Raw genomic sequence first — 26,791 nt, forward strand, 5'->3', positions numbered from 1 at the left:
CCCTTCACAGAGTTGCTATGGTTTCTGTTACTTTCCACCCAATTGCTATTCCGCACGCTTCCTCTCACCTTCACCAGCCCAATGACCTTTATTTCACTTTATCTCATACACTCAACCTGCTCAGTTATACATGGCACAAACAGCCTATACAAGAACACCCACTGCTAAACAAGATAGGTGCCTGTTGAACCAATCCATGTGTGAAAGACATCTGTGAAGAGACATGAAAACATCTACACACATGTCAAGGCATCTGGGGATCATAAAGCTCAGCACAACCGCACAGCAGCTGTGTAAGTGGGAGGTGGAAAAGCAGGGACACTCCTAACTGTCAGAGGAGAGGGCAAATGAGATCCCAGGTTTCCTGAGCCCAAGTTGTGTGTGTTTGTTTTCTAATTGTGTTAACTTTTTTAAAGGTGTTTTGTGGTCACCATATTCTCCAACACTTCAAGAATGAAGCTTGCTGACCAAAGGACTGTTCTTTCCATTGCTGAACCTGTTGACCCATTCCACCAGCTGAAAGGAAGGTAATTTCACATAGAACCTGTAGTACGTCCATTTAAAAAAAGAGAATACAAAGTTGCACCATACTGCTCTGGTCACTGAAGATGAAAGAACGTGCACACACCTTGTAAAGGGAGAGAGTGCGCCAAACTATCTGGATAGCTAGAGAAACAATGAGATCATGTGAAACCAACCGAGGAGGAAATGTGAAAAAAATCTCCCATCAATTTTGGAATAAATTGTCCTGAATCAGGTCCAGGAATGTAAACTGCAATTAGGGACTGTTATTCCTATCTGCAATTACAGTGCTTGGCACATTTTGAGCATGACTATAATACAAATTATATTATTGCCCATTTGTGCATAAGTGAAAACCTGGGAGAGAGCAAAGTGTGAGTGGCATTCATTACTCACCAATGTAAAGTAAGTGGTTGTAATCATGGGTGGATGGGGCCTGATTTGACTCAGGTGTCCACATAGCAAAGGCACCATTCCTTAGCCAGTGGCAGGTATGCAGCCAGGCAGTCTCTCAGTGCGCTCATGATGGAATAAAACTTGTATAAAACCACCGGTGGTGGGCGTGAGAGTTGCCACAGTAAACAGCTGAAACTGGAGGAATTGTAGCTTCAACCATGGGTTGTCAGCTGAACAGTGAACTGGCTTCAGAAGTTCTTCTTCAAATGCTTGCTCACGTCCATTCAACTTAGGTGCGTGAGCTCGCCACATGCACCGGTGCAGGAAGTTTTTCCCTCAGCAGTATCTGTAGCGTACCGGCTCTGGCGCCCCCTGGAGCGGTGCACACATGCTGCAGCATAGAGGGCTCTGCCAGTTCCCCCCACCCTCAGTTCCTTCTTGCCACCAGAGATGGCGCTGGAACTGTGGCTGCTTCAGCCAGTGCTGTTGCTGCTCGTTCGTACTTCGTACAAACTAGTTATCTCTTGTATGATAGCGTATAGAGTTTTCTGTTAGTCTTTATAAATCCCTTAGCTATAGTTAGAGACTTCGTAGGTCCTGAACAGGACTTTGCCTCGGGATGGGGCATGCCCCAGTCCCCAGACCTGAAGCCCTGTGATCGCTGCAAGAGGCCCATGCCCATTAGTGATCCACACAGTTGTCTGTGTTGCTTGGGCAAAGGGCACATTAGTGAGAAGAACAAAATTCGCAAGTCCTTCAAGCCAAGGACTAAGAAGGAGTGTGATATTCGTTTAAAAGTGCTCCTCCTGGAGTCGGCCCTCACCCCAGCACCGGAGCAACGCTCCAACTCAGCACCGAGTACCGTGACCTCGGTACTCAGCACCCCCCCGGGACTGTCCACTGGCCGGCACCGGTCCTGATCTGTGGCTCCGACCAAGAAGCCCAAGAAGGCAGGGTGAGGCCAGTCTCCAACCTCCTGCAAGGAAAAGGATAAGATTGGATGTGAGTAAGGTCCCATGCTGGGCAACTCTTCACCCATGTCGGGATCTTGGGTCCAAGCTCCGGTGGAGCGATGTAGCCCAACCTGCTTCCTGCCAGCTACCCCGGATAGTGGCAGAGGCCTCCATCAGCTCTAGGTACCGTCCACACCGGAGACCCTGCAGGTGGCGCAGGAGATCATGTCCCTCCCAGTGCCACCCACACCAGCTCCTGTGGTTCCCCGGTCACAGGGTAAACCCGCATTCAGACCACTTTGGTCTCCCAACTCAGCAGCACCATTCCCCATCGTGGGGGACGTCCCGCCAGCACTTGCCCTCCCGTAGCCACCACACATCTGACCATGAAAGGCAGACGCAACGCAGCCCCTTTCGGTCCCTGGACCTTGGGCATGGGCAGAGAGGCTCAAGGCGCAGCTCACTGGCCACCGGGCGCAGACTTTTGCAGGCACACCCCCCAGCAGGAGTACCAATCCCGCCACCCAGTATCTCCGAGACTGCAGTACTGCTCCAGGGATCTGTGGAGGGATCGATGTTACCATTCTTCGGACCGTCACCAATCCCCTAGGAGGGCATCACCGCAGGTAGGCGTTTCCTGGCACTGGGCCCGTTCTGACTCCTGGTCCTGCTCCTCATCCTGGTACCACTCAGCAAGTGCAAGATGTAGATCACCGGCTCCAAGCCATCACAGATCCGTTGAGCGGCACTGGTCCCTAAGACCCCACTCTTGATCGGACTCCTAAGACCAGCATCAGTCAGGACAAAGCCACCGTTCCGCTCCATCCTGGTCACCTTAGAGCGACTGCTCAGGATCCAGACTGGTTTGGAGCAAGGTTCCCTGATGGCGGGACAAGCTCCAGTACCGGCTATGTTGTCTGCACTGAAACTGGCCCCATGGCCTCAGGCTCAGTGGCCGGTGCCAAGGTACTCATGGAACCTGTGGGGGTTCACCCAGCCCTCCCATACCGCCTGTTCGGTATCTGGAGCCTCAGAGAGATCAGCTGTCTCTCTCTCCCATCCTCTTCCGGTGCATGAAGCCTCAGGCGTGAGGACCCCGCAGGTCCAAGAGGGAGCAGGGGAACAAGCCACTGGGCCACGAATGGTCTTGGAGGACCCTACGTCACTGTCATCTTCCTCATCGTCGCCGGAAAAGGCTATAATGAAGCTCCCTCCCCTGGTTCCTCCGGATGATGCTAAAGCCCACCAGGAACTACTGAAGAGTGTCGCTGCCAACCTGGGTCTTCAGGCGGAGGAGCTAGAGGAGCCTTCATGCTCTCTCTTCGATGTCCTCTGCTCCACAGCACTGGCCAGGGTGGCTCTGCCCCTTCATGATGGGGTCTCTAAACTCACTAATGCCCTGTGGTAAACTCCCTCCTCCCTGCCACCCATCTCCAAGAGGGCTGAGTGCGAGTACTTTGTGCCATCCAAAGGCCATGAGTAGCTGTACACCCACCCTGCTCCCAACTCCCTAATGGTAGAAGCAGTTAACCACTGGGAGTGACAAGGTCAACCCGGGGCTACCCCTAAGAACAAAGACTCCAAGAGAATAGACTTGTTTGGTTTATTCGTCCTCTTGTCTCCAGTTGTGGGTAGCCAACCATCAAGCCCTACTAGGACGCTATGATTTTAACATGTGGCAAGCCATGGCCAAGTTTGAGGGCTTCTTCCTGAGGCTTCTAGGAAGGAGTTCCGGGATATTATGGAGGAGGACACGACTGCGGCCAGGGCGATGCTCCAGGTGGCGTTGGATGCAGCAGACACTGCTGCCTGAACCATGGCCTTGGCCGTTGGCATGCGCCTGGCATCCTGGCCTTTCCTCTCTGGCTTGTCCACGGTGGCTCAGCAGTCGATGAAAGACCTTCTCTTCGATGGGCAAGCCCTGTTTGTGGAACAGACAGACAACAAGTTCCATGGCCTAAAGGACTCCCGCACGGCCCTTAAAATGCTGGGCCTGTATGTGCCCGGCCTTCCCTGCAAGCAGTTTAAGCCGCAGCAGCCTCAGGGCCGGGGAGCCACTCTCACCAGGAGCCTCCCCGTGAGAAATTCAGAGGCTACAAGCAGCGTCCTAGCCACCAGCCTCCACAGGCTTCTCAGTCAAGCTTGACCCCAATACGCAGGCAGGCAAGCGCTCATTTTGAAGGTATGCCCAAGGATTACTGACTGGACTGTTCTCAGGATCCTCCCTCCCCTATTTTTCCCAACCGCTCTTCTCCTTTCCTCCCTGCATGGGCACCTATAACATTGGACCAATGGGTCCTCAGTACGGTGGCGCGGGATTACACCCTTCAGTTATTTTCTACCCCTCCTTCCCACTCCCCCTCCCCATCCCTCTTCAGGGACCCTTATCATGAGTCTCCTCGCGCAGGAGGTAGAGGGGTTACTGCAGCTAGGTGTGATGGAGGTCATTCCTCCAGAGTACAGGAACAGGGGTGTTCTATTCCTGCTACTTTTTAATCCCAAAGGCCAAGGGCAGTCTGCGACCTATCCTGGACCTGCGAGACTTGAACTGCTTCCTAGTTCGCATGGTCTCCCTGACCTTCATCATTCCCCCCCAGATCCAGGAGACTGGTATGCCGCCCTCCGTCTGAAAGATGTGTACTTCCACAACGCCATCTTCGAGGGATACAGATGCTTCCTCCAGTTTATGGTAGGTCCCAACCACTATCAGTTTACGGTCCTCCCATTTGGCCTAGCGACTGCATCGCAGGTGTTTACCAAGTGCATGTGGGTGGTGGCTGCTTACCTCAGATGTCGGGGTGTCCAGATCTACCCATACCTTGATGACTGGGTAGTCAAGGGCAGTTCCCAGTCCCAGGTCCAAAAGGGATGCCGTGATGCTGTTAGCCACCTGCCATTGCCTTAGCCTGCTGGTAAATTACAAAAAATCCACGTTGGTTCCGGTGCAGAGGATCAAGTTCATCGGACCGGAGCTCAACTCGACCTGTGCCAGGGTGTTCCTGCCACTGGAGAAATTCAGGGCACTGATGGACCTCATTGCGGAAGTTTCTGCATTTCCTCTGACCATGGCCAGAGTTTGCCTGCACCCTGGTCACGTGGCAGTGTGTACATATGTGGTGCACCACGCCAGGCTCCGGATGTGACCCCTGCAGAAATGGCTGGCGATGGTCTACTCCCAGTCCAGGGACTACCTGGAAAAGGTCGTTACCATCCCTGCAATGATACTTACCTCGCTGCGATGGTGGACCTACCCCTGGAAAGTCCTGGAAGGAATTCCCTTTGTCAGCACTCCTCACTTAGTCGAGTTGGTTTCGGACTCCTCGGCACCCTTGCACACCTTGGCACCCTCCAGACTCATGTTATGTGGTCCCCAGAGGAGTCGACGCTACACATAAACTTCAATGAACTCAAGGCAGTACACAAAGTGTGTGCGGTCTTCCTACCTCACCTGTCGGACAACACAGCCTCAATGTTCTACATCAACAGACAAGAGGGAGCGTGATCCTCTGCCAAGAGGCACTCCATCTCTGGGACTTCTGCATCGACCACAGAATTCATCTAGAAGTGTGTCACCTTCCGGGTGCCAAGAACATGCTAGCAGATCACCTAAGCAGGGACTTCTCCTCTCACCACGAGTGGGTGCTCCACCCGGAGGTAGCAGTCACTATCCCAAGTGGATTTTTGTTCACCACCAGGCAGAACAGGAGGTGTCATAGGTTTTGCTCCAGATGGGGTCTGTTAATCATATAGCTTCTTGAGTGCCTGATTAGACTTTCAGACCCCAGGAGCAGGTAAAAAAGTGGAGCTAAACAACTGTGTAAGGTCTGAGCAGGGCATTAACTCTCTGCTGAAAATCAGAGAGGGCCTTTCCCATTTCCTCCATCAGCATCAGCCATGCAGCATACACTGTTTTATAGCTTGTGGCCACAAAAGGCCTGCCGAGAATGGAAAGTATGACTGATGATTAGATCCAAAACACAGATTCTGTGAACATCAGTCCCTGGCTGCCGAGGGTTTTAGTGATTCAAACGTCAACACCACATGCTGAAAAAAATCTCACTCTCAGGTGGGAGACTCCTAGATTGAACATCAGGAAAACGTTTGCGAGAACAAACAGAGAAAGACTCTCCATGTTTATCAATACAACCAATGTATTAAGGTTACGACATTAACAGTGCCAGCAGGAGAGATGTTCGCAGATGTTTGGAAAGATACCTTAATACTGTTTTAAAACAATTTCCCCTGTAATGTAGGTACAACATACTGAGAGGTCACACATTGAACAAAAATACATATATATACACAAAATGATCCAATCGTTATCCCAGATTATGGTTCATTTGGACTTTGTGCCCATGGTAGTTCAGGCATCACCAAATGAAAGTGATGACTTACTGTGTCACAATTGCAGAGAGTTTTTTTTTTTTTTGAGTAAACTGATTCCTGCTAATTGTGCCCATAGCTAATCTAGGTAACCATGAGCTCTTGTCACGGTCAGCCTTGCCCTCCTTCCCCATTCACTCTTACATCCTGCAAGCTGGTAGGTGAGGTAGACTCCTGCAGAGCCCCCATTGGCCTCACTGGGGCTTTGTGACGGTTCAAGGATCTATCTGCAGGGAGCTGCAATGCAGGATTAGGGCCTTATCTTGCAAAGTCTTTGGGGCAGAGACTCTTAGAGTGTGGTTTTACAATGGGGCCCTGATCCTGGCTGGGGCCTTTGAGCTCTACCATGATACAGATAAAGAATAAAATCTGTGATTTGGGGGCATTTTCACAAGTCCGTTCTGCAGCTGTGAAATACATTTCTATAAGGGCACCATCAACATGAGAAAATTGATTGAGGTGTGGGAGAGAAGGCTCATGATCGGGGGCTCAGTGATGTAACATTTTGGTCTTGCGTGTGTGGATGTTTGAACATTTAAGTCCCACCACAGTGAATTTTGTTTCACATATGGTTCCGATGACATGACATAATGGCTTAACACTTTAAAGTGGCAGTTTGAGTGAGGAGCTAAGGGTAATGATCTCCTAAGATCACCCCATCCTCCCAGGGCTCTCATTGGCAAGCGGGTCACTGCCTCACATGACACAAAAGAACATGCGGACATTTGAGACTTTCTGAATCACGGTGGCTGAATGCACCTTGCGGGGGACACTCGCATTGTGCAGCAGCCCAAAGAGCAATGTTAGAGTCTTGTGGTCACTTGTAGCAAGTACAACCCCTTTGATTTCACTGGAGTTACAGCTGCACCCACCAGACCGGAAGCTGAAGTGTAATCATAGAATCATAGAATATCAGGGTTGGAAGGGACCCCAGAAGGTCATCTAGTCCAACCCCCTGCTCGAAGCAGGACCAATTCCCAGTTAAATCATCCCAGCCAGGGCTTTGTCAAGCCTGACCTTAAAAACCTCTAAGGAAGGAGATTCTACCACCTCCCTAGGTAACACATTCCAGTGTTTCACCACCCTCCTAGTGAAAAAGTTTTTCCTAATATCCAATCTAAACCTCCCCCACTGCAACTTGAGACCATTACTCCTCGTTCTGTCATCTGCTACCACTGAGAACAGTCTAGAGCCATCCTCTTTGGAACCCCCTTTCAGGTAGTTGACAGCAGCTATCAAATCCCCCCTCATTCTTCTCTTCTGCAGGCTAAACAATCCCAGCTCCCTCAGCCTCTCCTCATAAGTCATGTGTTCTAGACCCCTAATCATTTTTGTTGCCCTTCGCTGGACTCTCTCCAATTTATCCACATCCTTCTTGTAGTGTGGGGCCCAAAACTGGACACAGTACTCCAGATGAGGCCTCACCAATGTCGAATAGAGGGGAACGATCACGTCCCTCGATCTGCTCGCTATGCACTTACTTATACATCCCAAAATGCCATTGGCCTTCTTGGCAACAAGGGCACACTGCTGACTCATATCCAGCTTCTCGTCCACTGTCACCCCTAGGTCCTTTTCTGCAGAACTGCTGCCTAGCCATTCGGTCCCTAGTCTGTAGCGGTGCATTGGATTCTTCCATCCTAAGTGCAGGACCCTGCACTTATCCTTATTGAACCTCATCAGATTTCTTTTGGCCCAATCCTCCAATTTGTCTAGGTCCTTCTGTATCCTATCCCTCCCCTCCAGCGTATCTACCACTCCTCCCAGTTTAGTATCATCCGCAAATTTGCTGAGAGTGCAGTCCACACCATCCTAATGTTCAAAGCCCAAAACACGGATCAGAATTCGGATGGGTAGGAGGGAAAAGTCCATGACTATGATTCCCCCCGAGTGACCCCTGTTTACTGAGGCAACCAACCCTAGCAAATCACAGTAGCAAAGGAGACTTTTGTTACAAGATGGAGCTACAGAGGAGGGCAGCATGATCTAGTGGGTAGGGCTCCTGATTGGGTGTCAGGAGAAGCTCTATCACAGAGCTGCTGCATTGCCTTGGGCAAGTCACGTCCTGCCTCCAATTCCCCTTCAGTCTGCCTAGGTTGTAAGCTCTTCAGGTAGGGACTCTCTCTCTCTCTCTCTGTTTGTACAGTGCCTAGCACAATGGGGGACCAAGGCACTACTCCAGTAGTACTTATTAGAGAATCTCATTGGGTCCTTTAATTTCTGCAATGTCCATCTAGTAGCCACATGAAAGAATAACATTAAAATCAAATGAACAACAGTAATTACAGGAAAGTGCAATGCTTGACAGCTTCACCACCCACGAAGGAACAAGGAGTAATTATAGAAGCTTGCTATTTTTTAAAAGCTTTTCTCCCTTCCCCCCCCCAGGAAAGGCTTAGCTATTCACTAGGGGTGACATTCATTTTTGTGCAAAGGGCAATGCACCAATTAAATCCCATTTAAACCCACAGGGCTTGTGCTGACCGCCTGAGTAGGGATGAATTCTATTCCAGAACAATATAGATTACACTTGGTTTCCACTTGCACCTCTTGCAACTTCCGAGACTGCCCCTTTATTTAGTCTGATGGTCACACATATCATTAGTGATATGTGAAAACACAAGGGGTCCAAACGTGCCCAGCCCTGCACAAGTGCAGCAGACTAGCCAGGGGAAAGAGGGCAAATGGAGCCTTCTCTCTCCACCTTTCAAGGGATGACCACAATGAGAGTCCATGCGTTCCCTGAGCCCGGTAGCCTCCCCCGGCAGGGGTACAGCGCAGCAGGGCCCACAATTCCCTTCCCCCAGCTCTGGCCAGTGGAGCAAATGCTGCACCCTTTGGAAGGTCTCTGCACCAGCTGTACTCCCCTTGCACTGCCAGAGCTCAAGAGGCATCGTGCCCAAGTCAGCCACAGGGGCCTGGGCCAGAAGAGCCACAGTTGATCCCAAAGTCTGCATCCAAACAAAAGTACAATGCAACATGAATGAGAGTCATCAGGACATTTATTGGGATTTTTTCCATTCAAGTTACAGCAGGCCCTTTGCTTGAAAAGAGCAAACCGTACCATTCACAGGCTCAGCCCAAGGTGCTGTCTACATGCAAGGTATCTACAGATAATGAATTCATGGCAAAACTATTGCAAATGTAGCCTACGTAACCAGTTATGTGCTGTAGAACTGTTTAGAATAAATCCCAGACGTCTTTCTCCCCTAACAAGTGAATGGGTGAGGCACCAGAGTTGTGTTTGCACTAGGAATTCATTTAAACAATTCTGGCCATGTCCCGCAGGTACTATGAAGGGCTGGCCAGCTCGGTGGAGTAATAATGGTAGTTGGAACCTTTCTAGGTCTGGTCAAAGTCAATTATAGCAAGAAGTTGCTTGCATGCCACAGCAGTTTGGTGATTATACGAAAAGTGGACTCGGTCTAATTCCTAAAGAACAGGTCGATGTTACAATCCCCATCGTCACAACTGGCAGCCTTACTGACAGCCTCAGCAGAGAGGCCAAGGACAGGATGGCCACTGAAACTGAACTCTCTCTCTCTGTTCCTAGCAGAGGAAGCTCCGGTACGTCAGATATGAGAGCCACAAACTCATGTGGAGAGGGGCCAGCACAGCTACTTCCAGTGTGACAGCCACACTCTGGGACGGAGGCCTTCATGCGCCAAAGCTGCCAATCCAGCCTTTTTCAGCACTACATTGGCTTGGGGTAGGAGACAATCTACCGAAATTAATCATTTTCCCAGTCAAAGCATTTTTACACATTTAAGAAAACTGCATAAAAGTCTGAACTGCAAAAACAGTTCCACAGCGTAAACAAATGTTGTCCTGTACCAAGTCTAGGAAAGAGAGTGTTTGTGACTGATAGGAAAACGAGAGCTCCATGTCCAGTGTCTGTCTTCTAGGAGCAGGAATGGGCTTGGTATTAGAGTCTTGAATTGAGTCAAGCACACTATTGGTGTTTAATAAATAAGAATAAAAAATATCTAGAAAACAAACAAAATATAGGGGGATGAGTAATAGTGCAAGAGTGGAAGGTCAACTAAAATCAGTTAAAAAAAATCACAGCTTTGGTTACACTGGTGCAAATGTGGCCTAAGCTTGACCAAAAGAAATCAAGTGCCCCGATTTTCCTTTCACTTCCACTGGCGTAAAGTCAGAATAACACCACAGAAGTCTGTGAAGTTACACCAGTGTAAAACTGGTGAGAGTGAGAGAAAAATTAGGCTGAAAAAGTTTCCAACAAAATCATTAACAATTTGAGTCTTGATGCAAACTGCTCTCTGCTTATTGTAAACAAGGCCAATTTTACCCACTTACTTTGCTCAGAATAACCTAATGAAAGGAGAAGCAGCAGCCGAACAGTAACTTCAGTGCCACATACAAGGGCAAGGAACCCGATCCTTACTAGAAATACAGCAATTCCTACAAATAAGGTATGCAGCAAATCTCTGCTAGCTTCTCTCATCACCCTCCCATGCCTGATTTACATATCTGGGCCATGAAAGACTAGTGTCTGTGAAAATAAGGAACACTGAAATTCACTGGAAAAGTGCAGCTTATCTTCAAAAGTGTATTTTCCCTTTGCTATTTATGCATTTTACTATTCAGTCAGAAAGCATCTTTATGTCTTGTGTGAGTTACCATTTTTATTCCTTTCAAGAGTAACAAAATTTAAAAGGGGGGAGGGGTTCTTGTCACCAGAAGGAAAAAAAAATCAAACCTTTTATTAAAGCTTTTAAAACATTTTTAACTCATTTTACAGTTTACAACAGAAAAAGATAAAAAAAAAACTATTGCCCAGAACAGACGTCACTGAGGTTAAGCAGATCCAAACTCTGCCATCCATTTTTCATACTTCTCCAGGTCTGCAGCTGAAACAGACTTGGAGATTTTCTTCAGAGCCAGCTCAAAGTCCCCCTTGGTGACAGGCATCTGAAGTTCCTCTTTAGAAAGTGCACGGATCTCTTCTGGGGTTAAGCCGTTAATGCGCCGTCTCATTGCCATCAAAGAGGCATCCCTGGAAACAAAGGAAAATACATGGGAACTAAGTGTCAGTACTGTGTGCAGTGAGCCACATGAATTTTGATTATATTCTCAAGCTTCACTGGAAGGAACACTTAAGAATGCAATAACTTCCAAGATGTAGAATACATCTTTCTTCGCTTCTATGTTCCAAGATCACTACATTCATTTGATGTAAAGAATGCATTGGTACCCAAATCCATTTAAGCATATGGTAAATGTGCAGAGATAATTAAAACTATAAAACTGAAAACCTTTTACAATGATTCATGGAGATGAATCTTGTGACTTCAATGCAGTCACTAAACTCATGAAAACAAAAACTGTGCTCAACTGATCCCTCCTTTTTGAAACATTCAAGCTTCTGTTCCCCTCTGATGCAGCACTATCTCCCACTCCATGGCTTCAACCTCCTTAGCAGTGTGCAGTCCCTGGTGGGGGAGCCAATGGCAGCTTGACATGCAATTCAGCCCTGCTGCCAGTTTTGGCAGGGTCACTTGGTCTGGAAAGTGCAGAGTGGCAGCCAAAAAGCACACATGACATATTAATCCACAGGGCTGAGGACACCGATGCCTGCAGATCCTTATACGCTTTTCATCTGGTAGACTCTTCCCCTGGCCCTTTCTAAGCCCTGCTCACCAGAAAAAGAGAACGTCGCTCATTTCTCACAGCATGGCCCATGTGGAATTTTCAGCTATGGATTCTCTTTTTGCAGTTTTCCCAGCAAGGGAGAATATAGGCCCGAGGGACAACATTTAACCTAACTATTGTACAGTTCAACACAAAGATTTCAAAACTCTGGAGTCATTTCAACACAGGTTAATAGCCACTTAATCAGCAGAAATGTGGGTGGCCACAGTCTTGAGACATGTTCATACAGCGTAAGTTCCTCTGGGCAGGGACCAAGCATTTGTACTTGATGTTCAGCCCCTAGCTCTGGCACGGGTTGGACGTTTTCCAGCAGAACTTTTTTCTACTAGAAAATGCTGATTCTTCTCAATTGAAATGTTTTGCCGTAACAAGGATTTTGATGAAATTCTGATGGAAACCAGGCAGTCTGCTGGAAAGCCTGGGGGAGCCTGGAAGCCACAGATCCCAAGCTCCCAGGCTTGGCTTGTGGGTCCCCAAGTTGCCCATCTCCCTGCCTGGAAAGTTGACAGTGTTCCTGTGAGCGCAGGAAGCCACTGAAATGTTTGGAAAAGATCAAAACAAGAGGTCATTTTGACTTTTTCAAAACAAAATATTGGAATTCCCGTTCTGCAGGAAATGTCATTGTTCTTTTTGGTTCAAAGCAATATATTTTATAAATTTTGAAATATCCTGCGGAATAGGGATTCCAGTTTCCAGCCAGCTCTATCTAGCACTGAGAGCAGCTGAGTCCTGATTGGGTCTCTGGACACAAATGCAATAGAAAATATTAGATAGGAATAAGTAAAATATCTTGTTTCTTTCTGCAGCAGGAAGTTCCAGCTCCTAAATCCACAGGGTTAAAAAACCCCAAACAACCCAGCTTTATACTAGATTCGAAGATTAAAACAGGAGTCGGTGAAAATAGACAATGGTAACAAAACATTTGCTCAGGCTGTCTGCTCTCCCACGACCATAGCAGACACCGTCACATCTTGACACAGTCTTCAAGCTTTCTAAGAACCATCCTATTGTACGAATAGTGCTAGCAAGTGTATTCAAGCCTTAAACATAGTTGCTGCTAGCATGCTTTCGACTATTGTGGGCAGGGCCTGGTGCTGCTCTCTTTTATTGAGTAACATAACTATTGATTTTATATTTGTTTGCAAATAAAATGAACAAAATACCTGCAAACATTAGTTATATCAGCACCAGAGTAGCCTTCGATCTTCTCAGCAATTTCTTCAAGGTGTATATCAGGATCCATCTCTACTTCCCGAAGATTAATCTTAAGCAGCTCTGCTCTACCTTTTGCTGTGATACAAGAATCACTTGTTTAAAGTTTAATAATACTTTTGTTCAAGTCACTGACACGCATACTCAAAAAAAGACAAACTCGATCTAGGCTTTAAATGGAAACTACAGATGAAAAGCCTTATTATGATAGGTTATACAAACCTAGCACCAACAAGGAAGGAGATAGGCAGCTGCTCCAGACCCAGGATGCCTCACCAGGCCATACCTGCAAAGCATGGTATGAGGAGGAGGAGGAGCACAAAAGGAACGGGTCAGCTCAGTAAGGCAGCAAACAGTGGAGGTGAACTGACATACATTCTGAGTTCCTGGGAAGGAGCAGTGCAGGAGCCCCTGATGCCTGCCTTTGGCAAAGTTGCCACAGCCAAAGGGAAGAGCCTAGAGATTCTCTGAAGGTTTGAGACTTTATCTTTGATTCCAGTTATTAAAAATCTTTACAGTGGAACCTCAGACTTATGAGCACCTCGGGAATGGAGGTTGTTCGTAACACAGAAATGTTTGTAACTCTGAGGTTTTACTGTACTTTATCTGTTGTGAAAAGAGGGGACAGGTAGCAAGTGACCAGAGAAGCAGCAGCGTAGCACTCTGGGGTGCAGGATGTAGCTGCTTACTACTGATCCCTGGATTAGAAGCTGGTGGAGAGGGTGGTCCCAGCTTGCCCTACCACCCCTTAGGCTAGGGGTATCAAAGCCAGAAGTCTAACCATGATGGGCACTCTAGATGAGAGAAGGCACTAAAGACAGACGAGTCAAGACCCTGACTTGGGAGCCCTTTGCTTTACCTAGAGGGCTACCCCATTGCTGGATTCTTCTTATACTCCAGAAGGGGTGGACATCAACGTGACACCCAGCAGGAGGGCTGCGTCACAGAAGGAGCACACCATCACAGACTAGAGCAGCTCTCAACAGGAGGTGCCAGGAAAGAAAAGAACCTGGCATGCCCTGCCCGAACACTGGGCAGCACCTATGGTTAGTGATCTCCTTTGTACTCACATATTAGAAAAACAAAACTGAGCACATTTTTGGCAGAGCATGAAGTTAAAAAATATCCCGTACAGACACTTCATAAAACCGCAAAACAGCTCAGGAAGTGCAATCATACCAAATGCTTACTCTTCTCAGATGACTGAAAGCACTTAGCCATTTGCCTCATTCTGCACAATGTGCCTGAGACAAACAGATACCGTCTCTGGTATAACCTCAGACCTCGTTGTGCATCATTTTCTCACTGTACACAGCTGACCAGCAGGGAATATTATTCTTACAAGAAACAAAGGCGTGATCCTACAAACCTCTGATTCTCCTCCTGACCCTTGTGATACACCTGTCTGTTCAGAAGTTGACTGCACATTATTTACATGGTTTTATTAGATACACCATGGACTTGATGACACAAATATTTCCATTTACATAGAGGTAGAGAGCATTTAGCAAAGCACTTAAGCATATGCTAAACTTTAAGCACATGCTTAAGTGCTTTGCTGAACCGGGGCCCAACAGAGTTGCTGAAGCCTCATGGAAAACAGAAATTATATTTAGAAACAATTGCATTGGCCAATTTTCAAACACAGATGCTGTGTGCACAGCATGGTAACTGACTAAATAAGTACCCATTTACACAGCCAATTTAACCTTTCTGCACACATAGCATGTGCATATGCAAGTCCTACGCTTGTGCTTTGAGAACCCACATTTGAAAGTTTGTCCCTTTATGTTATTTTGAGGGGTGGGGGTGAAGAGAAAGAGGCTTTCTTTTCAGTTTTTTATTGCAAGGGAAAATGTACACTACATCAGCATGTTCATTTCTACAGCAACCAGCTTTGATGCCTTAAAAACAGAGGATGACCATTTTGAGGGGGAAGCAGCAAGATGAGCAGACAAAATCTCAAGAACAACACTCCTGTTTTATAAGTGTCCCCGGTGACTAACAGAGAACAGTGAAAAAGAAAATATAGAAAGTATTTATACTACTGTGGTACCTTAAGTGCCTTACAAAATTACCTATAATCCAGAGAGAGGGTCTGTACAGAGAGATGGCATTTTCTTTAGAAGGGTTATTGATTATTTACAGAACACCATAGATGCACATATGGCACACATGCAGAGCTGTTTCTCTGAAACAGAATATTTTCCTAAGTTTTCCCAGGGCCTTATGTCATTTTAGAAATATCACATCATAAAATTCACACTACACCAGATCCTACAATTTATTTATTTGGTTTAAACTTTTCCCAACTGAAATCCCTGGTGATCTCAAATGACAAAGCATGAATGCAAATACATCATCTGGAGATGCACAGAACAATTTAACTTCTTCATAGGCGGAATAAGATGATAGAATGTAAACTCACAACTACAGTGGCAATCCACCTCATGTAAGAAGTGCAGGGTGTATTACACTATGTCAAAAGCAAGTCTTGCTCAATTAGAAACAAGAGCAAACTGATAGAATTTTAGACTAATTGGTCATAAAGCCAGTCATCCTGTTATGAGCTATTACTGTCTGTGAGCTGCAAAGACAAGCTGTATACCTATTAAAATGTCCTTATACTTGTTAAACTCAATCACAATTGCTGTCACCATGACCACGCATCTTGTTATCTAGTGTGCTCATGCAGCGATACAAGGCATTCACTGTCCCAAGAAGAAACAAAGCTATACAACCTTCAAGTGATACGAATCTTGAAATTAATAGGATATACGAGTGACAGCCAGGAATGACAATACAAGCCAAGGAATCTTGGGCAGGAGAGCAATCAGCCTGCTACATTTTGAGTGACTTGAAGTCTAGGCATAAAGGCCGGCAAGCAGTGATTTACAATGTGCTAAGCCTGGAAGTGATAATTCATGGATCCATTTCTCTGCATTCATCTGCAAGGGCATGGGAATGCATTTGCAATATTTCTTAAAAAGTCCAAAGGCTGCCTTTGATGATCACTCAAGGATTGACTACAACATTTAAAATAATTCCAGGCTCATTAAAACTAACTTGGTTTCAAAAAATAAGAACCCATCAATGGGTCTGCAATGAAATACCATAGCTCATTGTTTCTGAGCTCCAGGCAATTTTTTTAAGAAACCAGCCAGCCAAGTTATTAACCCCTCAAATGCAATGTTTAGAACAGACATATTAAGGGTCTTAACAATCCTAAGAGATACAGTCAAGAACAAGCTTCCTAGAAAAAAACATTTAAAGGAAAATACTTGTAGCAATCGTACCTGTTGGCAAAGGTATATAAATCCGTTTCTCTAATCTTCTTCGCAACGCTTCATCGATGTCCCAGGGAAAGTTTGTAGCAGCCAGCACCATCACCATTTTGGAAGGGTCATCATTTTCTAGTGCACCACCTACTCCTGCAAGTCCAACAGTGTAGGAAAAAGAGTCATTTTAATGATTGTAGCAAATACCATGCTTGCTCACGGTGCTGGACTGACAAACCTTGGAGAAGGCGGCACTGCATTTGTCAATACATGGGTACAGCATGGGCAGCAGCAGTGCAAGCTTCTCTAACCCACTCTCCCAACATACCCCAGCTCTGCTTTGGAGACAGCACCTACTTCTAGGGAGGAGAGAACAATTTATTCTGCCTGACCGTTCAGTTCTTGGCCGCTGCCAGACTGCCAACAACCTCGTTTTGTGATGCGTGGACACTTGCCCACTATGAACTGAACTGAAACGACCAACTTATTCTGTATTGGCCACTGAAGAGATAGTAAAAAACTTTCAGTCACCTCCCAACCCAAGCAGTTAGATTAAAAAAGAAACTGATTCCCTCTGGGCAAAAAGCTGTTGTCCCTTCATGTTCTGTGGTGTGCACAGTAGCGGACTAGCCACTGGGCCTACGGTGCCTGTGCCCGGGGCCCCGACCGCCAGGCAGCAGGGGCTGGAAAAGCCCCTGCACCCAACCCCACTCCCAGGCAGCTGTTCCCGGCAGGCGAAACCCCCCACTCCCCAACCCCACTCCCCGACAGCAGCACTGGGCAGGTGTGGCGGGGAATGCCCGCACACTCCAACATGGCTCCTGGGCAGAAGCCGGGGGATGGGGGAAGCCCCTGCGCACCAAACCCGCTCCCTGGCAGAAGCCTGGGTGGCAGGGGAAGCCCCCAGCACACCTATCGCTCACAGAAGCTGCGGATGGCAGGGAAAGCCCCCGCACACCGACCCCACTCTCCCGCAGAACGGGGGAAGCCTCCCGCACCTCCCGACCCTGCTCCCCTGCACAACGGGGAAAGCACCCACGCTCTCTAGCCCAGCTTCCTGGCAAAAGCTGGGGACAGCAGTGGAAGGCCCCTGCGCCCTCCGACCCCATCCCAGGTAGAAGCTGAGGGTGGCAGCAGGGGAAGCTCCCCCGCACTCTCCAGCAGAACCACCGAGCAGGTCGGAGAAGCTCCAGCACCCCTAACCTAGGCCCCCACAGAAGCTGCGGGGTAGCAGGGGAAGCCCCAGCACCCGAACCCCTGCTGTGGCCCTGGGACTGGAGGATCTCGCTACCTGCCACGGCCTCAGGGAGCTCTCACTCCCCGCTGCAGCTGGGGCTGTGGTGGGGGGACAGAGCTTCTCCAGTCTTAAGGCCCCAGTGGGGTGGGGGTTAGAAAGTAGCAAATGGGTTGCAGGGCCGCAGTGGAGGGGCAGAATAGGGGGGAACAAGGGCAGGGCCTGGGGAAAGGGGCCTAAAGGGGTGGGGTCATGGGTGGGGCTGCAGGCAGAGGGGGGTGGAACTGGGGAAGGACAGCAGGTGGAAGGGGTGGGGTGGGTCGTCCCCCCCCACCACTTGCTCTGGCCCAGGGCCCGAGGAAACCTTAATCCGCCTCTGGGCGTGCCTACACACTTGGAGGTGCTGTCCTACAATGACTAACAGCAAGGACAGAGTGGTGGGTGGTCAGACCCCTGTACCATAAATATTCCTTTGATGCTGGTGTTAAATGGTACATATACAGAGAACAGTGATCCAATGGTACATATTATTAATGAAATGACACTAGTCGTCAATGCAAGGTCTGGTCTAGTCAAATCCAACAAAGAGGCCCTGCGTGGGAGAATCAAGGAAGGCGTTTGTTCACAACTTTGTACTGCAGAAACCCCCTGTGCACTGCACCACACACAAAGGTCTGTGTTAAACTGCATGAATGTTCAAAATATGCTTCTCCTAGAGCAGGCTACATTTTTCAAATTAAAGTTTATCAAAAATGGCTTAAACAAAACTTTTGCAGCCATGTCATGTTTATAAAAAAAAGATACTTTAAAAAAAATTAAATATTCTGGACTCTCTCATTCACCAAAAGATGGGCCCATTTTGAATTAAAGAGATCGCTTCCTCTGCCCCCGTCCTCCCCCAATAAAAGAGATGGTTGTTTTCTGCCAGCTCTACTCATTTCTGAACAATGAAGTGTCTACAAAGCATGTCACAAAACCAGAAGAGAAACAGCAGCTCCATTCTGAGGTATCTAAACACCAATTACCGTCCATCTGAACAAGCAGCTCCGACTTGACCCTGCGACTTGCTTCATGTTCGTCGGAAGTGCCTCTGCGGCTGCAGATGGAATCGATTTCATCAATGAAGATTGTTGTTGGCGCATAAAACCTTGCCTTTATTGAAGTGAAAATACAATTACTTAGATTGCAGTCGCAAGCACAAGCCCCAGTCAGACTTCAGGCCCTATTGTGCTAGGTGCTGAATAACTGGAAGATATGTCCCGGGCACAGAAAAATTCATCTAAGATCTTAACCCTGCAAAGACTTCCACATGTGCCAAACTTTACACACACACACACAGTCGTACCACTGAAGTCAATGGTTAACTTTCACAAGTGCCGAAAGTTAAGCATGCGCAGAACTCTGTGTGTGTTACTTGTTTTCTTGTATGCAGTGTAGTTGTAGCTGTGTCAGTCTGAGGATATTAGACAGACAAGCTGGGTGAGGGATTATCTTTTACCAGCCCAACTTCTGTTGGTGGGAGAGACAAGCTTTTGAGCAACACAGAGCTCTTTGGGTCCGGGAAAGGTACTCCAAATGGCACAGCTAAATACAAGGTGGAACAAATTCTTTAGCATGTATTTTAAGTAGGGTGACCAGATAGCAACTGTGAAAAAATGCAACAGGGGGTGGGGGTAATAGGTGCCTATATAAGAAAAAGTCCCAAAAAACGGGACTGTCCCTTTAAAAACAGGACATCTGGTCACCCTAATTCTAAGGGACCATTCAAGGTAGAGTGGCCCATTAACACCTCTGCAGTCATAAGACAAAGAGGAGAGGGGGGGTTAGTGGGTTACGGATTGTTGTAATAAACCATAAATCCAGTGTCTCTGTTCAGTTCATGATTTTTAGCCACTAGCAGAGTAATGAATTTCAGCTTTGTGACAGAATGTACCTGTGTCCACACCCTACACACTGTTGTAATAATCTTTATACAAAGTATGCCTTGTAAGGTATCATTTGAAGACTCAATTTGCTCTCGTCAATGCTGTCCTGATAAAATGTGCGGCAACAGCGAATGTGCAGTTATAAGATTTCCATGGGCAGCGCATGAACCGCCGGCTGGGGGAGGCTAACCCCTAGCCCCACCTCTTCTGACCAAGGCCCCACCCCTTCCATCCCCCACCAGAGCTGAGCCCTCCCTTCCACGCACCCCGGCCATGGCCACAGCTAGCCCCCTATCCCCAAAGGAGCGCCGTGAGGGCGGGCGATGCATGGCCCCAGCCTCCCCATCCCTGGAGCACCGGGATGGCGGGCAACCCCAGCCTCCCTGGCACAGTGGGTGGCCGCCAGCCGCAGCCTCCTCAGCTCAGGAGCACGGGAAGGCGGGCATTGCAGGGCCCCAGCCCCACCAGCGGAGCACTGGGGTGCTGGAGCCGGAGAATTGGAGCCACAGGCAGGGAGCAGTTATGGCAGGGGGTGGGGTCATGCCTGGCTGTTTGGGGAGGCTGAGCTGCCCCCAGCCTATGTGACCCGCAGCCCTTGAAAATTTCCCTGTATGTTGTTATTAACACATGTTCCAAACTGAGGTGGCAACAGGTCTGTCTCAAACAAAAGAATGTGCTCTGCTTAATCTGCATTTAAGAACTAAACAAAGTCATCAAGCAGGAAGGACAACAAAAGAAGCTCCAATGGGTGAAGAAGAGCAGCTGGGAAGATCCCTTTCTGTAGACTCTCTGTCTCCCGAATCTCAGCTGGAAATGTTTTCCAAATGGGGGGCTGACACTACAGAAAAGGGGGACAAACACCCCAAGGCACCCTGTCTCCTCCCTCTCTTTCTGCCCATCAATTCACTGCACGAGAAGAGACAAAGGAAGCAGCCATTAAACAGAAGAAGGGGTCCTGGCCTAATAAGTTTGGCCAGTCAGTCTGTTGAGAGCATGTGGTGAGAAAACCTTTGCTTTGCATTTAACATAGTTAAGGCGCTAGTTGTGTTTTATCTTTATTTTTCTTATAACCACTTCTGGCTTTTATGCCTCATTACTTGTATTCACTTAAAATCTCTCTTTGTAGTTAATAAACTTGTTTTACGGTTTTATCTAATCCAGTATGTTTAAATTGAGGTGTCTGAAGAACTATCTGAAATACTAAGCTGGTATATCATCATCTTTTTAAAAAAAGGGGGGGACTTAACATACTTGTATTGTCCAGGAGAGGGCTGGGCAGTACAGGACACATATCTCGGGGGGGGGGGGGGGGGGGAATTTAAGACAGGGAGTGGGCTGAGGTCACCCTGCAGCACACACACGCAGACATAGCAGGCAGTGACTTGCATGCGGGAGGCTGTTTGTGAGCAGTCCAGACTAGAGGCTACAGCAGCAAATCAGTTTAAAGATTATAGGACAAGGGAGACACAGATACTCATTAGACTAGATCGGGGTGGCCAACTTGAGCCTGAGAAGGAGCCAGAATTTAACAATGTACATTGCCAAAGAGCCACAGTAATACATCAGCAGCCCCACATCAGCTCCCCCCGCCACTCCCAGCACCTCCCACCCACTGGCAGCCCCACCAATCAGCACCGCCCCCTCCCTCCCGATCAGCTGTTTCGTGGCGTGCAGGGGGCTCTGGAGGGGGAAAGGGAGGAGCGAGGGCACGGCAGGCTCAAGTGAGGGGGCGGGAAGGGGTGGCGTGGGGGCAGGGCCTGTGGCAGAGCCAGGGGTTGAGCAGTGAGCACCCCCCGGCACATTGGAAAGTTGGCGCCTGCAGCTCCAGCCCCGGAGTCGGTCCCTAGACAAGGAGCCGCATATTAACTTCTGAAGAGCCCCATGTGGCTCCGGAGCCACAGGCTGGCCACCCCTGGGCTAGATTGTACCCTGGGTATATCACAAGCTCCCAGGCTCATCTTTGGAAAGTGTTGTGCAGTTTTCCTTTGAGGATGAGGACCGATAGCGATTATTCTACATCTGACCTTTGTTTTCTTAGGTCTTGATCCTGCAAAGGAGGTGGGGGATCAATCAAAATATACTATTTGTAATATACATATTGTGCTTCTTGTGAAGGCAAAGGTTGGGAGGGGAGGGAAGATTCAGTTTCCAGTCTATCTAAAAATCGCAAGGTGTTTTAATGGGCACCATCTTGGAAGTGCAGAAGCAAATAAGGATGAGGAAAGGGTAAATGGCATATTTGCGCGCAAACACACACACAGCACAGTTCCTGGGGTGTGTAAATATTTCTCAGCTGCAGTTCAGGATCTGGCCGTTGACTTTCAGAAACCAACCTTCAGTTTGGAACAGAGAAAATAGATGAAACACATTTTGCTTCTAGAAACAAGGGTAATTTACTCCACAATCCTCAAAAATACATCATACAAAATACATTTTGGGGGGAGGGATAGCTCAGTGGTTTGAGCATTGGCCTGCTAAACCCAGGGTTGTGAGTTCAATCCTTGAGGGGGCCATTTAGGGATCTGGGGCAAAAATTGGGGATTGGTCCTGCTCTGAGCAGGGAGTTGGACTAGATGACCTCTTGAGGTCCCTTCCAACCCTGATATTCTATGATTCTATGATCAAGAAGGGCCTGCTATATAAGCGTGCACACCCATCCACTGGAGAGGTTTCAGGGATAGTGAACTCAATCCTGCAACAATGTGCTGTGAGGGGCTTGATAAACCAACAAAAGCCCCTAGCATTGAGGACTTACCATTTCAAACAACAGGCGGACTAGCTTCTCAGACTCGCCCCTGTATTTGGACGTCAGAGTGGAGGAGGAAACGTTGAAGAATGTTGTCCCACATTCCGTAGCAACGGCTTTTGCTAGCATGGTTTTGCCAGTCCCAGGGGGGCCAACCATCAGAACACCCTAAAATTCCATACAGAGTAATAAATAAATGACAAGATGAGACCCCCAAATTCAGCCCTGATGTAAGCAAAATGCTAATCCACAGAGATCAGCTGAGTTGCACTAGGTCTAAATGTGACCTAAGTTCTGCATTTTAATTGCTTAAAAACATAACTCTGCCATATGCCTGGGCCTCCTTTTTGTTCCCAAGCACTCGTTTCACTAAAACCATTAATTGCATATGTGGGTTTCTCATGTTATTTATTCTTACTAAGGTACTAACATGGCCCCCATTACCACAGTATCTGAATGTCTCAAAATCTACTGTATTTATCCTCACAGCACCCCTATCAGGTAGGGAAGGACTATTATCCCCACTGTACAGAGACGGAACTGAGGCACAGAGAGGCTAAGTGACTGGCCCAAGATCGCACAGGAAGTCCATGGCACAGCAGATAAATGAACCCAGTTCTCCCAAGTCCCAGGCTAGTGGCCTAACCATCCTTCCATCTCCCATCCAGGTAAAAGAGAGGGCAAGGTGGGAGAGCACTAGTCTCCTCTACATCAGTGCCTGTTTGTTCACTGAAGTGTACAAGATATTATGGATGGACAGAAAGTTCTCAGGGCCCAAATTAGGCGTCCATGGTGGGATTGCTAATTGTCTTGACTGAAGAAAGGCATTAGTTTTTAAAAGGCCTCTCATGTCAAGAGTTCCTGAAAATGAGTGGTGGTAACGACCATTTCCCCTTCTCTAGTAGGGTTAGAACTGCCCCAAGGAGGGGAGTAATACTTGATAATTAATTAATTACTTTAAATAGAATTCATCAAGACACTTTGAAAATCTGCTTTCCAAACTGTGGGCCTCCCGCAGCCATTGTGGTAATGAAAGACACAACGTTTTCCCCACCCAGAAAGGACAAGAAGAAATACGGAGATTCCAAATACTCTGCTGTCACGAATATGGCAGCTTTCTGAGCAGCTTTCTTTTGCAAATGCAAGATTTGATTTCATACTAACAAGAGTTTACTAAGGTAAAGTCATACCTTGTTTCAAGGGTAATCAAATGAGCTGGAATTAGATTTGCACATCATAATGTGCTTTGCAATTAATATCCTACATAAAATACCACAACAATAAAATATCTGTTAAACGCTATCCATGCTGCAAATTAAATTGTGTCTGTTCTACACAAAATTTACCGCAAGGAGCACAAAGAATGACATGGAAGAAATCTATAAAAACAAATCAACCGGGAATACAATTATTCAAAAATGTTTTTCCCCATGCCCATCAAGAGCAATAGCCTCTCTGTGCCTACATTTTCCATTAACCATTAATACCTTTATTGCCATTTAACACTTAGCTATTGCAAGCTCCCACAGACATTCATCGGTAAATTAAATTACAAACGATCATATTCCTTCCAGAGAGCTGACACCCCACCTCTCTTTATAAGGATGCCAAAGTTATCCTAAACTCCCAGGCAGCAACTATAAGAGATAAATGGACTCCTGTTCTGCAAGTTCATCCAGGCATGGTCTACACTGGAATGTTAGTCCCTGCTAGAATTCCACCCATACAGCAATACTAGTGGAGGACCATGGTGTACACAGGGGTAACTAGATACAATTCTGTGGCCTGTACAGTACGTCCTTGCTATAACTCCCTTCACAGCAGCGAACCCAGCCCCTGGATCCCACCTCGAGCCGCAGTCCCTGTGCTGGAAGAGCTCTTTTGCTATAACAAACCCCTGGCTCTAACAAACGAATGGTGTGGATCCTGAGGGGTTTGTTATAACGAGGGGGTACTGAACATACAGGAGGTCAGGCTAGATGATCAATGATCCCTTCTGGAGTTAAAATCTATTAACCTCATGGTTTACACTGGTGCAACTTGATTTGCATCAGCGCTGACCTTGGATTGAAAGCAGAGCTAAACTGCCCCAGGTCAAATCACACTGTACCTGTGCAAGTTGTGTTCACGTTAGGGGTTTGCACCAGTCTGGCTAAACTGGAGGCTAAAAACCCACTCTAGACAAGGCTTCAGTCTTAAAATGAATAGCGATACAGAGGGCCAAGTTCTGTCTTGAAATATACCCCATCCAATGCCAATGAATTCAAGGGGCCTAACTGCTCACTGTCTTACACCTTGTGTCATCATTTATCCCTATGTAAACAGGGTGTAACATTACCAAGTAGAAATGGTAGCATTTTACATTCACTTTGCACAGGTGTGAATGACCTCATAGGGTTCAAAGCAGTGGGAGAATGTCGTCAACTGGGGATGCACAAGATATAAGGATCAGTGCACAATGTGAGCCTGAATTGCTAGCTAAGCTAGAGAGATGCACAAGGGGGAAGGAGGGGGAAGTACGAGCTGCTTTCTCTCTATACAACCTATGAGCCTGGCAGTTACTGACTAGTTAAAAACTTTTATAAACATAAAGCCTTCTTTACTCTTCCTCTTTGGCTCTGTTGATCCAGTGTTTCCCAATAAGAAGCTAATATGCACTGCAGGGCTTAAGTGGTTTGATGAAATCACTGCAAGGTTAAATACCACTAGTGGAGCAGTGGGATGCCCAACTAAAGACAGGACCCTCTTGGCACAAACGCAGGTCAGAGAAAGGAAACAACCACTCTTGGATGTTCAGAAAGTGATGGCTGCAAATGCATGACACCCATGTTTAGTCAGGAAGAGTGCTGGCCTATGAGCACCAATGGGTTTAGGAGGGAAGAGGGGCCTTGCCCTCCCCACACAGGACCACCGGCACACGAGTCTGCTTAGAGAGGGTTAACAGCCACATTCTGTCTGCTTCTCCCACAGGGCAAAGTGAAGAAGAAAAGCTCCAGCCATGAAAGGGAAGCCACAATGCCACCCTAACTACTAACTGGTTAGGTATTTAGAACAAATATGTGCTTAAGTACACTGCTGAATCTGGGCCTTAAGTACTGGGACTGCTCATGTATTTAACATTAATCACATGCTTAAGAGCTTTGCTGAATCAGGGCCATAAAGAGGATATTCAATAGGAAATATCTTCCTGGACTTCATCATCATAACTAACTCAATGAAGTGACAAGCCCGCAACTTTTAGAGTAGCAGCCGTGTTACTCTGTATCGCAAAAAGAAAAGGAGTACTTGTGGCACCTTAGGGGCTAACAAATTTATTTGAGCATATGCTTTTGTGAGCTACAGCTCACTTCATTAGATGCATTCAGTGGAAAATACAGTGGGGAGATTTATATACACAGAGAACATGAAACAATGGGTGTTACCATACACACTGTAAGGAGAGTGATCAGGTAAGGTGAGCTATTACCAGCAGGAGGGCGGGGGGGGGGGGGAAGGAGGACCCTTTTGTAGTGATAATCAAGGTGGGCCATTTCCAGCAGTTGACAAGAAAGTCTGAGGAACAGTGGGGGGTGGGGGAATAAACATGGGGAAATAGTTTTACTTTGTGTAATGACCCATCCACTCCCAGCCTTTATTCAAGCCTAAATTAATTGTATCCAGTTTGCAAATTAATTCCAATTCAGCAGTCTCTCATTGGAGTCTGTTTTTGAAGTTTTTTTGTTGAAGAATTGCCAGTTTTAGGTCTGTAATCGAGTGACCAGAGAAATTGAAGTGTTCTCTGACTGGTTTTTGAATTTATAATTCTTGACGTCTGATTTGTGTCCATTTATTATTTTATGTAGAGACTGTCCAGTTTGGCCAATGTACATGGCAGAGGGGCATTGCTGGCACATGATGGCATATATCACATTGGTAGATGTGCAGGTGAACGAGCCTCTGATAGTGTGGCTGATGTGATTAGGCCCTATGATGGTGTCCCCTGAATAGATATGTGGACACAGTTGGCAACGGGCTTTGTTGCAAGGATAGGTTCCTGTGTTAGTGTTTCTGTTGTATGGTTGCTGGTGAGTATTTGCTTCAGGTTGGGGGGCTGTCTGTAAGCAAGGACTGGCCTGTCTCCCAAGATCTGTGAGAGTGATGGGTCATCCTTCAGGATAGGTTATAGATCCTTGATGAGGCGCTGGAGAGGTTTTAGTTGGGGGCTGAAGGTGATGGCTAGTGGCGTTCTGTTATTTTCTTTGTTGGGCCTGTCCTGTAGTAGGTGACTTCTGGGTACTCTTCTGGCTCCGTCAATCTGTTTCTTCACTTCAGCAGGTGGGTATTGTAATTGTAAGAACGCTTGATAGAGATCTTGTAGGTGTTTGTCTCTGTCTGAGGAGTTGGAGCAAATGCGGTTATACCGTAGAGCTTGGCTGTAGACAATGGATTGTGTGGTGTGGTCTGGATGAAAGCTGGAGGTATGTAGG

At 47.3% G+C, this 26,791-nt stretch overlaps 1 protein-coding gene across 5 annotated transcripts in view; it reads right to left on the reverse strand.

Annotated features, from left to right (window-relative positions):
• Positions 1 to 9,238: 9,238 nt before the first annotated feature.
• The window catches only part of KATNAL1 (katanin catalytic subunit A1 like 1), a 50,516-nt gene continuing 32,963 nt past the window's right edge, over positions 9,239 to 26,791 (reverse strand). For 4 of the 5 annotated variants that reach the window (XM_084621166.1, XM_084621168.1, XM_084621167.1 and 1 more), the window contains 5 exons: positions 22,335 to 22,493; positions 18,680 to 18,806; positions 16,439 to 16,573; positions 13,094 to 13,220; positions 9,239 to 11,274 (listed from right to left, as the gene is read on the reverse strand). In XM_084621166.1, coding sequence (XP_084477292.1) covers positions 11,076 to 11,274; positions 13,094 to 13,220; positions 16,439 to 16,573; positions 18,680 to 18,806; positions 22,335 to 22,493 — 747 coding nt within the window. In that variant the 3' untranslated portion in view covers positions 9,239 to 11,075. The remainder of the gene's footprint in view (positions 11,275 to 13,093; positions 13,221 to 16,438; positions 16,574 to 18,679; positions 18,807 to 22,334; positions 22,494 to 26,791) is intronic. The other variant, XM_084621170.1, reaches the window with a different exon arrangement.

The sequence above is a fragment of the Lepidochelys olivacea genome, assembly GCF_965140295.1.
Source record: "Lepidochelys olivacea isolate rLepOli2 genome assembly, chromosome: 1".
NCBI classification, from domain to species: Eukaryota; Metazoa; Chordata; order Testudines; family Cheloniidae; genus Lepidochelys; species Lepidochelys olivacea.